Raw genomic sequence first — 15,168 nt, 5'->3', positions numbered from 1 at the left:
TAATAATATTTTGGGTAAAAGCTATCATTAAAGACAGCTGCATAAAATTACAATTTCTATGTTGTATTTTTTTTTCCTTCTTTCCATTCTGTCTCCCATTAGAGGGCAGTGTTATGAATATACAACATATTGATGTTGACATACTGAAAGGAAAGCAAGCATTTTTAATACATCTCAGATGCTGTCTTTTCATATTGTATCTTATGATTTTCAAGAGTAAGAAGAGTGGACTAGAAATGATATGTGGAAATAGCAGATAAAGAAATTTGCGTCTAGTACACAGAAAGCTAGCTAGTAGAAAATTTGCATTCAGTCCCTTGTGTGTTTCAACTTTTCTATGATTAAACACCCCCCTTGTTTAAAAGGCGTGATAAAACTAGCTGTAGCAAACCAGAACACCAGGCCATGCATTTACCTGTTTTTTTAAATATATCTCTGTTTACCTGAAAAAAAATACTGTGTCAGTTTTGGCCTTTAAGAGAGTAATTTAGCTATAACACTAAGTTTTTAAAAAGTTTTTCCATTTGAGGCTGTATGTTTTAGTCAGTCAATTTGCTTTTAATCTGAATAATTGTACTGCATTTACATGGCAAGGTTTTGGTAGTATAGGGGGGCTGCAGCAGTGGCTTCTGTGAGAAGGGATCAGGAGCTGCCCACATGTTGGACAGAGCCAGGTCCAGCTGGCTCCAAAATTCACTGCCCAAAACTGAGCCCGTCAATGACTCTGGTAGTGCCTCTGTGATAGCATGTTGAAGAAAGGGTAAAAGACACTGTACAGCAGTTGTGAGAGAGAGGAGTGAGGAAAATATGAGAGAAACGGCCCTGCAGACACTAGAGTCAGGAGTGACATTGGGCCTGGGAAAAAGGAGGGTAAGGGAAGCTGGTTTTAGTTTTGTTCTTATTTCTCACTATCCTTATCTGTTATTAATTAGCAATAAATGAATTTAATTTCCTCAGGTTGAGTCTGCGATGGTAATTGGTCAGTGATCTCCCTGTTCTTATCTCAACCCATGGGCTTTTTCATCTTATTTTCTCCCGCTGTGCTGCTGAGGAGAGGGAATGAGAGAGCAGGTTGGTGGGCACCTGGCAGCCAGCCAAGATTAATCTACCACAATAGCTTATGTCCTGTAGGCATATTGATTTACTTATTGGAGTCTCCTAATATTAAGTATTTTTGAGTGTTGGGTACAGTAACTTTAGTCTGAAAATAGTCTCAGCATCTACAGTATCCCAAGTGAAGACTCCTCTGCCTTTTTGTGATCATCATTAAGAGTTTATTCAAATAAATCTAAAATATTCCACTCATATGCATAATTTGTAAACAAAAACCATGCAAAAATTCTTTGGGGGACTAAAATCAGGGACTAGAGCAAAACTGATGAGGAAAGTACTGCATAAGATTTTAGGGTCTGCACTGCACAGAGGGTTAGATTACACGTTTATAACACACTCTTCTAGACCTTAAACTTAATATTCACCTCTCTTGCTCCTTTCTTCCTCTTTGTAGAAAAACCTGGGCAAAACTGTAACTTGGTATGGTACTTGTATGCATTTTGTTTTGATGGGTTAAAAGCTAGGACTTTATATGCCTATAAAGACCTTTGGGTCAGGTGGATACTATATGAGTTATTTTTAAAAAGAAAATTGTGATGCCAGTAAAGATATGTGCAGTCTCTGGATTCAGCATGGTATTATGCTTAAAACTATCAGGAACAGCTAATAGAGCAAAAAGAAATGCTATAGTTTCTTTTTGGTCTTAACCTATAGGAGTTAAACAATGGAGTGTCCATAAGTACCTTTGTGGAATCCTAATGTGTCACATTTGTTCAGGTAGTATCTTGTCTTGAATGATCCTTTCCCCCTAAAGAACGGAGAAAGAGGGAAAAGGGAAAATTTTCATTAGAGTTGGCTTTCACATGTGAGATTTTTATTTTGGATTTTCTTTATTGCAAAATGCAGCATATTCCATTACTTGTAACTTATAAATTCCTGTCTTCTCTTGCAGTGCACTTGTAGGAGAGACATGGTGACAATATCCATGGACATCTTTGTGAGGAAGTTTCAACCAGACAGGTACCAGCTGTGGAAACAAGGCAAGGATTTATACATCATTGATCATACAAAACCAACTCCTGAATCAACACCTGAAGTAAAGACCTGGCTACAGAGAAGAAAGAAAATAAAGAACTTTCCCAAGTGGTATTTATGTTTTTTTATTCTGCATTTATTTGTCTTCAACATGATGTAAATTTCCTTTTTGTTTCTTTTTTGCAGCTTTCTCTGATGTTTTATTTGAATTCATTTACTTTAGACAAAGTTTGTTTTTCTGTTTTCTGTATTAAGATGAACTTGGGGACAAGCAAGTCTTTTTTTCAGAGTGACTATGAAAAATTAATTCAACTTTCAAGTTATGTGCATAGCTGAAGTTAATGAGTATGTATCAAAATGCATTCCAGTGTGGTATTTAGAATCTTTCTTTAGTAGAGATTATTCCATTAAAATTTCCCAGGTGTAGATGGTTGCCATTGTTTCTAGCTTATCATGAAGTTCTGTGGTAGAATCCCAGCAGCTGTGTGAAGTCTCTAGCAATAGTCTTAGCCCTCACTGCCATCTAACTCCAAGGAGGTATCGCTGCCTATCTGGGACACTGTCACAGTGCAGCAGCTGAAACATCTCTGTGCCTACTACAGGTCAATCACAGATCATAATGTAGCATAAGGAAGGCCTAATATCAGTTGTTGGTGCTGACACCACTAAGAAAATCAGAAGAAAAAAGTTTCTCAGCTTGTAACTGAAGCTGTCAAAGCTTTGACCTATTAAAGCAGTTTCATAGCTGGGTCTATTTTCTTGTAGTGCATCGTGTTTTTTGTTTGCATTGCACAAACATTTTTTGTACACTAATGCTTTCCTGTCTTACTTAACAGGATCTTTATGGATTTTCTTCTTCATTATTTAATAAAGTTTTACTTAATTTCTAGCCTACGGTGGGCAGTTTTATTGGTATCTAGTTACTGCAGAGTGCAGTTTGCTGGGTTAAAGATAATACTGAATTTTTTAAGACCTTTTTCTTCCTTCCAGTCATTTTACAATATAGTTACTGTTTTAACTTCCTCTTAAAGTGAATTTCCTGATTTGCTTTGTAAGTTAATGTATTTCTTGAGGAAAACGATGGGAAAGTCAACCTGTAAAGAGGACCAGCTGCCACTGTAGTGGAACATTATAGTTGAGAAATATAACATTGGGTTTGTTCTGGGTAAGAATAGGTTGTGGTGTAGAATCAGTTCTTGAAGACAACCAGTGAAGCAGCTGGACAGCCAATTTGTTAGTATATGTACAATACTAACCCGGACAGAGAGAGAGAGAGAGTAATTCTATTGTTCAGGTAGTTGAATGCCATTTTGCCCTGTCGTAAGTTGCACTGTATGTTTTGTACAGCGTAACTGCAAGTTCACACTTGGACCAGCAGTGATTCATTTGGTAGTACCCTTATGGATAGCCAATTTTAACTAAAAGCAAAGCCTTTACAATAATTGTGTTGGAATTTTTATCCTAGGAACATGTGGGCTGATTTCATGCACTAAGTTAAGCTAATAAACACAATTCCAGCGCTGTTTAATTCTCGAATTGGCTTTTGTTCAGTCATGGTAACAATGTATATTGCAAAGGGAGGATAAAATGTTTATTCAGCTTAATTTCTAGTGTAATGTGTCGATTGAAATTATCATCATTTTGATTATGGGAATAATACAAGTTCCAGCAGAGTGAAAATAGAAATACCATCTGTGGAAATCTTCATGAATATAGTGACAGGGAGAGCTTAACTCTGACATTTATGGCTGTAATACTTTGCTACAATAGAACGTCTAATGACTGCATGTAAACAATAATAATACTTGCTGTTATATTACAATGTTAACTGATGGGCATCTCATACTTTGGCAAATTTTCTGGAATTTACTATTTTATGGAGAGGGTGTTGAAAGACATACATTGGTGGACATAGGATGAAATGTAAGGGGTAGCAAAATGTTTTTCTGGAGATGTCTATAGTCTAAGATGCAAGACCTTTGTAAAACTCCTGGTTTACCTGCCATAGTTGGGCTTTTATCACTAGTGTGTTATGAGTTTTGAAACCTGATATGTGATGAAGCACATAAAAATCTCCTCCTGTGTCACATAGTTGAATTTGAAACTGGACTAATCTCCTGTTACTTTTATCCTGAGAACATAAATTACAAACCAGTTTCTGACAGAGGGTGCCATTTCTCCTGCTTTAACCTTTCCCTTCTACTTCTGAGGGTGCAAAAACTTATGCTGAAGCTTTAATTTCAACTGTTTTTTTTTTTACACGGCATTATGAAATATATTGCTTGATATTGTAGCCTTTCAAAATATTTGATGATCAGAATTTTTCCTTCTTTCAGGTGCTTGTTTTTTGTGTTAAAATGCATATAAAAACTTCTAAGATATCTAAACATCTGACTTTACAAGGGTATTCAGACTAGTGTTTTATTAGTGTGGGGTTTGGAAATACCACCTGATTTTAGTGCAACTGAGAATGTTTTGCTTTCATTACTTTTATAAGGGTTATTCTTTTTCAGGTTCGAAAGAATGATTCGTTAAAAAGCTAGTTTGGATGCTGGTTAAGTAGTAGTTACTTAAGTTTATTTTACTTCTACAGTTTAATAACTTTGCCATAGAATGGTGATGAAAGATTAGAAGGTTAAATCCAATCAATTGTTAATCTATCACTTAATAAATTGTAAACACTATCTCCACACAAAAAGATGAAAAATTGTCAGTTTTTTACCACTTTAAGTAGGTGAAAGGGACATATATATAGCTAGACATTTTATCTTATCCAAGACAGACATTCTGCTCTGACAGCAATATCTCTTATAACAGCTTCCAGCATACCAGATCTCGATCTAAAAAGCTTAAAACTCCAGAGGACAAGAGAGTATCTGCTATGGTAGCTGGTGCAGAAATCATAGCAACTGAAGCAGCTACTGATGGCTTCAAGGTCACTGAAGAACCTGGAAAAAAAGTGAGACTGGTAAACACAGGAATGCCTTCTGGGGAAGAAGAAAACAGTAGTAGAATGCAGCTGGATCAACATTTATTGGATAATGTCAAGGTTGCAGGTGAGATAAGGACTGATTATATTTCACATAGAAGTTGTAGGCTGTTGATACTCTAATGCCACAAATCAGCGGATGTTAAAGCATAGTATTATCCTAAGTAGCATACTAAAATATTTACTTATAAATTTATGCAGAGAAGATCGATATTCTCTTTTTTATTGATATTTTGTATCAGAAATAGTGTGGCCAGCAGGACTAGGGAAGTAATCATCCCCCTGTACTCGGCAGTGGTGAGGCCACACCTCAAGTACTGTGTTGGCTTTTGGGCCCCTCACTACAAGAAGGACATTGAGGTGCTGGAGTGTGTCCAAAGAAGGGCAACAAAGCTGATGAAGGGTCTAGAGCACAAGTCTTACGAGGAGCGGCTGAGGGAGCTGGGGTTGTTTAGTTTGGAGAAGAGGAATCTCAGGGAAGACCTTATCGCTCTGTACAAGTACCTGAAAGGAGGTTGTAGTGAGGTGGGTGTCAGTCTTTTCTCCCTAATAACAAGCGATAGGGCAAGAGGAAATGGCCTCAAGCTGCACCAGGGGAGGTTTAGATTGGATATTGGGAAAATCTTCTTCACTGAAAGGGTGGTCAGGCACTGGAACAGGCTGTCCAGGGAAGTGGTTGAGTCCCCATCCCTGGAGGTATTTAAAAGACGTGTAGATGTTGTGCTTAGGGACATGGTTTAGCAGTGGATGTTGCAGTGATAGGTTAACGGTTGGACTTGATGATCTTAAGGGTCTTTTCCAACCTAAATGATTCTATGATTCAGTAAGAACTGGAAAATGCCAAAATTAATATTCTGAGCTGAGAGTAATATCACCTAAAGTGTTTTATTGAAGTGTTCTTTAAAGGGACAAGAAGGATGAGGTGTTGTAAATTATATTTCTTCAATAGACTGATACATTTTACAACAAAATTTTTTTTGATATGGAAATGATACAGAATATCTTAATATTTATGCAAAGTGTACAGAACACATATGCTTGTATTACGCTACATGTATTTACATGAAGAATGCTGCATATGAGAAGTGGTCTATACTTGTGCACAAAAATGCTCTGTTTTGAGACTGCAGATTTTTTGTCACTTCCTGTTGATCTGTCTGACAGTGCAAGTTATAAAGGTCTTGTCAAGCCAAAGATGGTTCTTTTTTTCCCCGTAACTATGTTATACTAATATACTTGGTCTATTCTGGACTTTATTTCTTCTGTTTCACATTTCATTGTAGTTCAGATGGAGTTTCACATTCTTGTTCAGGAAGGCAAACTGCGATTTTAACTTTAAGTTTGTGAGCAGTCCTGTTTGGTTTCATATTGATACTGAAAATTTACTTGCAAATGGCATATAGAGAGTATTTCCCTGATTGTGAATATTAATGGTTATGTTAATGGTTATTTGGAGTTGGTAAACACCAGGATTGATCCCAATACAGATAACAAAGTGTGTATTCCAATGTGGAGGCTTAGAAATTCCTGCATAGAAATTAGTTGGCTCTCTATCAAAGCCTTTTCAGGTCTTTTCTAATGATTTTTTTTTTTAAAGGTGCTATTCCTTTACAGCTTCCCCCAACTTTTAATAGAGATTTGGAGTGTTCATGACCACTGAGAAGCTAGTATTAAGTTAGCAGCCATTCTGTGTTCATTGACAAGGGAAGTAAAAGCAGAGAAGAGTGGAACACTGTCCTCTTTCCTTTGTGCTATTAAAGGGTGGTGCCTAGACCTTTGCAGGAAAAAGGACCTTTTTAGATACGATGGTGGAAGCTCCAGTACTCATGTTGGAGATGGCCATTTGTCCTGCATTATCTCTGGCTAGTATGTCCATTATGCTCAGTCAAGGCAATACTTTTCATACCCAGAGATTACATTTTGGTTTTGGATGGGCTTTGCATTTCTAAATTTTATATTCATTTGACCTGAAAAGGGAATTTTTCAGAAAAACAAGTTCAGATAACCATTATAAAGAAAGAATGGGAAGGGACTTTACAGAGACCATTTTCTTTAATGCCTTGGATGTGCCGCTTAATCAAAATTCAGTGTGGTGTGTGCCTTAGAGTTCTTCAGGAACGTTTTTTTTTTTGTTCGACCTCTCTAACCTGTTGTTCTATGTATCCTATGCAAGCATCACCAGATGAAGAATTTTAATAAAGTAAAATCCACACATTTCACCCTTCAGCATCACTGAAATATAAAATTATGCTAATTGTTGAAATATAAAATTACGCTAATTGCTTTTCATTTTTAGACCGGTGCTGCTGTTTTCAAAATATTCTTGGTATCTAGTTGAAATATATCTTCCTAATTACGAACCGTTAGTCTTTGTTTATTTTCGTTTTTAAAACAGGCATAATAGGTATAAATGCAGGGTATAAAGTTCAATATACCAACCTTTTATATGTTTTTTTCCAAATAGTCAAAGTGCTTGTGGGCTGTCAGAGTAAACAAGCTACATGAATATTGATTATTTTGAATTACATGAAGACCTGTTGTAATTCAAATACAAAATACCGATTAAATGATTTAAACGGTATTTCACACTCCAAACTCAAAACACTTACATTTAATTTATTCATTGATGAAACCTATACTCCACATTTGTGTATGCCCTTCTACCAAATGCTTTTCTGTATTATTTCTAAATGAGGAACCATGCTTTGAATTTGAATAACTCAGGTTGTTGTGAAATGGAATACAGTAATATAAAATGAGATTTATTAACAAATCATATTCTTGATCTATAGGAAGCGTCCATTCAGACTCATTTTCAAGCCCTGTTCCTGTACTAGAGAGAACAAAAACGGAAGATGAGGACAGAGCAGATTCCAGTCATCCTGTCTTTACATTTGAAGATTCTGTGGCCTGCATGCCTGCTTCTGATAGCTGTAGAAAAGAAGAGAGTTTGAAATCTCAGAATCAGTCTGTTTCATCCATACCATACTGTAAGTCAGAAGGACATGCTTCTGAAGGAGCAAACCCTGATAAAGAGGAAAATGTCTCGATAGAGGATGATGTCAGCGACCTAGAAAGCTGTGGAAGTAGCTTGGAACATCAAGAAATGCCTGTTGTAAAAAAGGATGAAGAAGATGGCATGGAAACATCCAGTGTATGTGAAGCAAATTACATCATTATAGTAATATATTCCTGATTTAATGAAATGTGAATGAACATGTTTCTAATGAGACCTGATATCCATATTAAAGCACTTAAGAATATGCATGATTTTAATCAGACGCTAATTTGAACATGTTTTGAAGTGTTCAGGCAAGAGTGGGAATTTGGATCCAAAAGCAGAATGTTTCTGGAGCTTGCTTGTTGACATATTTTCCCTCTAATTTTAGATATCTAGTAATTTCACTTTATATCTGTGAATCTGAACTGTCAGCAAGTATTCTCAAGCTATTCCCATGTTCAGTGCCTGCCAGGATGAGCAAGGCTATTAGCTTTAATTATTGCTATTGACACGAAATTGAAATTATTAGAGATGAGTGCTGTATTTGGTATCATGTATTTGTCTTTCAAAAAAATGGCTGATTTGACTGAGTCTTAAGGAGATTTAACAGTATGCTGGTAAAATGTCAGCAGAATGGGTTGATTCTGAGCAACTTACTAAGGACAGAACATATCAGTGTGGAAGCACATGGTACTTTATTTTTAGACTGATGCCCTTCTCAAATGAAGAAGTGGATGAAGCAAAGCTGAGGAGCATCTCTGCATGGAGTTAGGTGGAACAAAGTTTGCTTTCATTCTATTATATTGTCTCACATAGTTCATGAAATCTTATGGACTTTCTTGCTTTAGTTGAAACTGTTTCTGTAGTATTAAAGTTGGAGAAAGTGAATCTTCCAGACATGGCTGTCACAGGATAATACAACTATGATTTCAGGGTCTGAAACTTGCTATTCTTGGATTTTGGAAATGGCCTCAAACATGTAAAGGAAACACTTGAAGGAAAAGATCCCTCTAATAAAAGGAATATATTTTGAAATTTTTAAATAGTAGGTTTAATAATGTTTTCTCATTGGGATACCTACAAACTTACAGTCTGTCTTTACTCTTGATACTCTGCTATGAAGAGTGGCCAGATTTGACTTTGGGAAGCATAATGAAAAATTAAGCTGTGGTGATAGTCAGAGTAGTTGCTGAGTTGTGAGTTCAGTCCCAGTTTGGGAGAGAGCAGGAAATCCACTGCCAGATTGCCAGACGTAGTAGGAAATATATTTCAGAAGCCAAACTAAAATCATGCTGACCCTTTCACAGACATGAGCTCTACACTAATGATTTTTTTGCAATATTATGAGTTTTAATAATCTTGGTTCCAGCCCTTCCACTGTAACAATAAGGAGTACTATAAACATCTCAGTATTTTAATCATAATGTATTTAGAGATTATATTTATCTCTCTCTGTGCCTTTCAGCCATTTATATATGAGGTTTCAGATATTCTCCAGTATAACTGCATACTCTCTCTTTTATTATAAGTGAAGAAGCGTGTTGTACAGATGCAATTAAAAAGTCTGATCTTCTTTCCCTTTTTACTTAGTTGGTAACTTTTTCTAGATCATAAACATGTCCTGTGCTTTAACCACATCTTCCTCCCTCTGCTTATCACAGTAAATACGATGTCGTTTTGTAATTTACTTCCTATTTTATAGGACTAATTTTCAACCCTCAAATCAGTCAAGGAGCATGTGTGTAACCTGCTAGGTTAGATTCAGGGCACTGAAGACCAGAATGGTCCATAGGAATCATGTGAGACTCTGTCCTTCCCACCCTTCTGCTGGTGTGCTTGCCCTTCCTCTGCTCCTGAACCTCTGGATACCATCAGCAGCTGGTTTACTTTGTTGTTCCCTCACTGGCACTCAAATCTGGTGTTGTGAAAGCTTCACTGCTAGAGTTTGTAGCATTGGCTTTAGTTCTTGAAACTTTGATAACTTCAAGCTGAATGTACATAAGGGTGCTTGAGGGAGGAAAGAATTTCCTCATATCCCAAATCAACATGTTAACTGCATATAGAATCATAGAATCATTAAGGTTGGAAAAGACCATTAAGATCGTCGAGTACAACCGTCAACCTATCACTGCCAAGTCCACCACTAAACCATGTCCTTGAGCACCATGTCTACCCTTCTTTTAAATACCTCCAGGGATGGAGACTCAACCACTTCCCTGGACAGCCTGTTCCAATGCCTGACTACCCTTTCGGTGAAGAAGTTTTTTCTAATATCCAACCTAAACTTCCCCTGGTGCAGCTTGAGGCCGTTTCCTCTTGTGCTATCGCTTGTTACTAGGGAGAAGAGGCCAACCCCCACCTCGCTACAACCTCCTTTCAGATAGTGGTACAGAGCAATAAGGTCTCCCCTCAGCCTCCTCTTCTCCAGACTAAACAACCCCAGCTCCCTCAGCCACTCCTCATAAGACTTGTGCTCCAGACCCTTCACCAGCTTCGTTGCCCTTCTTTGGACACGCTCCAGCACCTCAATGTGTTTCTTGTAATGAGGGGCCCAAAACTGAACACAGTACTTGAGGTGCAGCCTCACGAGTGCCAAATAAAGGGCACTATCACCTCCCTGGTCCTGCTGGCCCCACTATTCTTGATACAAGCCAGGATGCCATTGGCCTTCTTGGCCACCTGGGCTCACTGCTGGCTCATGTTCAGGCGGCTGTCAACCAACACCCCCAGGAGCTCTTATCAGGGCTCTTAATTTCTTATCTGAAGTCCAGATAATTTTTTTACTTCCTCAGGAATTTTGCAGTCTTTCACAAATGAAGTCAGTGGGTTTCTACCTCATTTTCCCGGCTGCGGTTAGTGGCTGTATTGTACTTCAGTTTCTGAGAATTGTTTGGGCTGTTCTTCCTCTCAGACATCACTGGAGCAAACCAGTATTTATGCTCTGTAATTTGGGAAAGTCTGCAGTAACTTATATCTCAAACCATTTGTATTTGACAAAGATTGCTCTTTTTTAATTAGAGTATGTATTCTGAATTAGAGACAAATGTTTTGTGGGTACACTAAAGGTGCTTCAAGTACCCCGATAGTATTTACAGAATTGACATCTGTGCTCGTTTACAGAAGAATGTTTTTGTTCATCAAAATTAACTTTATAGAATTACATACTAAATTAGTTGTGTTTTTTCCTTTTCAGTCTGTGGAAGCTGAAAGAAGGAAAATATCTAAGAGTTGGCGTCATCCACTAAATAAACCCCCAGCTAGATCTCCAATGACTTTGGTTAAACAGCAAGCAACTAGTGATGAAGGTGAGTGTACTATTTAATACATTTTTCTTTGTGAGACCATATATATAGGCATTTGCAAAAACGACTAAGATGAAATAATTTCTTCCTACATGGGAAATGTAAACAGTGAGGCCTCTGAATCCACAGACAGGTCATGTACTTTTTGCCTGTTTTCACTCAAATTCTTCTGACATTCTCCATTGGATCTGTCTTTGCAAAAAACTCTGAACAATAAGACGTCATTTAAAACAAGTATATTCATTGATCAAATATTCCTTATTAGAACTCAACAGCAGTTGCTTTTGAGAACAAATTTTTAATTGTGTAAACATAGATAGAAGTGACATAAGAATCCTTTGAATATGATTCTTAGGTGTAAGCCATAGTCCCCTATACTGCTTTAAAGCTACTTTTTCCTTGTTGTCTGTTTTTTGATAGACATTGGACATTTGGGAGTCAGTGTCTTAAGATACTATAGTTCTCATTCAAGAAAAAGGCTACAGACTTCTGGGTGTCATCAAAAGCTTACCAAGAGTCTTTACAAATGTCTTGATTTCTAGGCTTTTGCTTAATTTCATATGGAAAGAATGAACATCTCTTTCCCTGTAGTTTTCGTAAATCAGTTTTACTCTATTGACTTAAAATAGTAATTTAAAAGCTGGTTTTGATGCATGTGTCATCTACATTTTTCATATCTATATATACTTCTAACTGTATCTAAGTAGTGTGCAGGTTTGCAAGTAGTGAATAGTGTGCAAGATGTGAAAACTGAGTACCATGTTTTCACAAACATAAAAAGAGGTGGAAAAACATCGTTCTGTTTTTAGACATAATGAAAATAACCTTTGTGTATTAGAAGGCAGCAAAAGGTCTCCTCTATTTCCCCAGCTGAACAATTATTGAGAAATTTTTTTAGAGCAGTTTTCTGCTTACTTTTAAGTGGCACAGAGCAACTGGAATTTCCTGGGAATGCGGTAAGACTGGGCTTCTGATTGGGCATTTAGGTACTTTAAGTAATTTTTTTTAATTTTAATGCTGAGTAGTGACCACGAAATTCCATTGTTTAACTTAATTGCATAAATAAGAAGCATAATGTTAGGCAATCATTTTGAATATGCTTGTCCAGATCTTCATTATAGATTGCAGATATGCATGTTATAGTATACTCTATGATACCTTCAGGCACTTCAAGCGATAGAGTGAAGTAGAAATAAGAAAAAGAAGCATATCCAAAAATAAAGATGATAAACGACAGTGATATATAGAACAGAGTTCTGTACAAAATAAATAAGTAAATAATTCTGCAGCCATGAAATTTAGTGCTCTGTAACTAGATACCACAGTGATCAAAAACATTAAAACAATACTCAGAACTTCTCAGATGCTCTTTTTGGGAGCTTACCTGAGTTCTTTAACTTCAGAGAGCCAGCATCTTGTGCAGACAGGCTACAAAAGCTCAGAAATTTACCCAGGATAGGGATTTGCTTCTCTGAAGTAAAATCTGCTTTACCTAGCAATCACATATACAGCCAGCCACAGTTGATGAATAAAGCTACTTTATTTACTTTCAAACGTGGTTTGTGAAGCTAACTGAACTGTGCATCAACACTATCCATCAAAATGGAGAACAAATACATTTAGTTTTCATACTGCCTTAGCATTTTAGTTCTGTAATGCACGAGTTTTTCAGGTGCTGTTCTTCAGAATCTCTTCAGTTAGCAGAACTGGAGATTGGTCCTCACACTCCCTTACACACTTTGATACCCTGTGTAGTGCAGAATGGAGCTGATATCATGTCTGTGGCTACAGATCTGATTCCAACATTGCTGTATGCTTCAGTATTTACCTGCACTTTGTATCTGCATTTTGCTTGGAGCTCTTATTTTATACTTGAAGTGATATAAGAGTCTTGCTGGGCTTCCTGATCTTTTTTTCCCCTCAATTATTACCTCTAGTCAACAGTAGCTGTTTCTTACAGCTACAGATAAACTTTCTTGACTTCAGAGAGAGACCGCATGCCTGTTAATTGATTCTTCTTGTAACTAAGGAATATTATGCTTTCAGTTAGCACCAGTTTAGGCATTGTTGAGCGGGGTGCCATAATTTTAACTGGTCCTGCATCAATACTTCTCCCTCCTTGTTCCAAGCCTAAAGTCATTGATATGTGTCTTCTGTCTCACTAGTTAGGAAAGCCATACTCTCTCTCTCTTTTTTTATCTGAGACGCAGTTTTGCCAGGCATGACACTTCAATTAGCTGTTAAGCATCTTTCTGAAAATTAGAGACAGCTTAGGCCTGTGATCAGTATCATATATGGATATGTTTGGATACCTTGAGGGCTAGACAGAGCATATTTCAGAAAATGTTATGGTAATTTACACAAAAAGGATGATATTAATATTAAGATTCATCTAGTAAAGTAATTAAAGATTTAAATATGTGGTAGGTTGCAGTGAAATGACTCTTTTTAAATTAGAGATTATATTCCTTTTGCCTGCTGATGCTTTTTCAATGTTATAGTTAAAACAGTGTAAAATTCCTACTTAAGCATGGATTGTGTATGATACAATCTGGCTGGATGACAATGTGATGACACTGCTTTGTTAATCTCAAGGGTTCTGCTCTTTGTTTGCCATCTTATCCAGTAGTTTGTCAGCTTCCTGGTGTCTTAATTTTATGTGAAAATAGCAGCATCCCAACAAGAAGTCATATACCTTCCAGTCTTTCCTCTTCACATAATGATTGTCCTTCTGGTAGATAAAGGTGTATTTTTGTTAGGAAAGAAAATGTTGTCTTAGAATCATTTCAAGTAGCTATTAAGCACCTGTCTGCTTATTGATTGAAGGAAGTAATTTATAAAGAGTTTTATTGGACATGGCAGTTATTGGTATTTCCTAGCCTGAACTGGAATTTTATATTATTTTCATGCATCTGTTTCTCATTGTGATCTGATTTATCAGCATGCTTTTGTGAGAACACCAGAAGAGAAACAATGGATTTTGGGTGAGCAGAACATTTACATCCAAGACAGAGACTGACAAACTCCTGAGGGAGGCTGGCAAACTGAAGCACTGAAGCCTCATTAGCTTTCCTGGTGCATGCTGGCATGCGAGTTAAAGATCTGTGGCTAGATGAATGCCAGTCAAAGGAGATTTTTCTGATCATGTTCAAGAACGTTTGTGGTCAGGTATCAGGGGAGTAATCAGTATCAATGTACTAATGACTATGTTGTCTTTATGAAGGTGCTTCATCCATGTTCTGGAGTTACCAGAAATGTAATTCAGCGTGCATACTTACTCAGTTCTTGTTCTCTGTGTTTTTTTTGGGTAAAAATTATGCCGCTACTGGCTATGATACTACAGTCTCTTGGTACTGTAATTTTTTAGTTCATCTATTCCTTTACAAGGAGGATTTGTGTATTGATGCATTAGTTTATATTTTAATTTATCTGGGTCCAGTAAAATCATAAATGTAAACAAAATGGAGGAAGAAGATGATATGGGCTAGTGCTGTTATGAAAAATTAAGAAGTTGGGGCTTTATAGTTCATCTGCAAATCGTGTCACTTTCCACAAGTTGGATAGTCTGTAGCCATTTCTAATACAGATAATTTATATTCAAATTAATATATTTGAAGTCCTTCAGATACTATGGTTCTATTAGGAAGTTTCTGTGAACAGAGGTGATCAGAGGCTGTTAATAATATGCATGCAGCATTCTTTGGCACTTTCCACCATTTCAGAATCATAATTTTGCAAATAGAATACTATCATATTCAACAGCGTGCTTCAATCATAGCACAGACTTT

The 15,168-nt window shown here is 36.9% G+C and overlaps 1 protein-coding gene across 27 annotated transcripts in view; it reads left to right on the top strand.

The window, feature by feature from the left end:
• KDM4C (lysine demethylase 4C) overlaps window positions 1-15,168 on the top strand; it is a 292,096-nt gene that overhangs the window by 151,341 nt on the left and 125,587 nt on the right. For 26 of the 27 annotated variants that reach the window (XR_015701120.1, XM_087742689.1, XM_087742692.1 and 23 more), the window contains 4 exons: window positions 2,006-2,199; window positions 4,906-5,144; window positions 7,870-8,231; window positions 11,272-11,383. Coding sequence is in view for 26 of the 27 variants with exons in the window: in XM_087742689.1 (XP_087598815.1) it covers window positions 2,006-2,199; window positions 4,906-5,144; window positions 7,870-8,231; window positions 11,272-11,383 (907 nt within the window). In the remaining variant the exon portion in view is untranslated. The remainder of the gene's footprint in view (window positions 1-2,005; window positions 2,200-4,905; window positions 5,145-7,869; window positions 8,232-11,271; window positions 11,384-15,168) is intronic. The other variant, XM_087742688.1, reaches the window with a different exon arrangement.

Source organism: Nipponia nippon, unplaced genomic scaffold, assembly GCF_047370975.1.
Source record: "Nipponia nippon isolate SJK-2023a ecotype South Korea unplaced genomic scaffold, ASM4737097v1 scaffold_8, whole genome shotgun sequence".
Classification (NCBI taxonomy): domain Eukaryota; kingdom Metazoa; phylum Chordata; class Aves; order Pelecaniformes; family Threskiornithidae; genus Nipponia; species Nipponia nippon.
The sequence above is the reverse complement of the archived record's forward strand: the minus strand, read 5'-3'. Positions and strand labels throughout refer to the sequence as shown.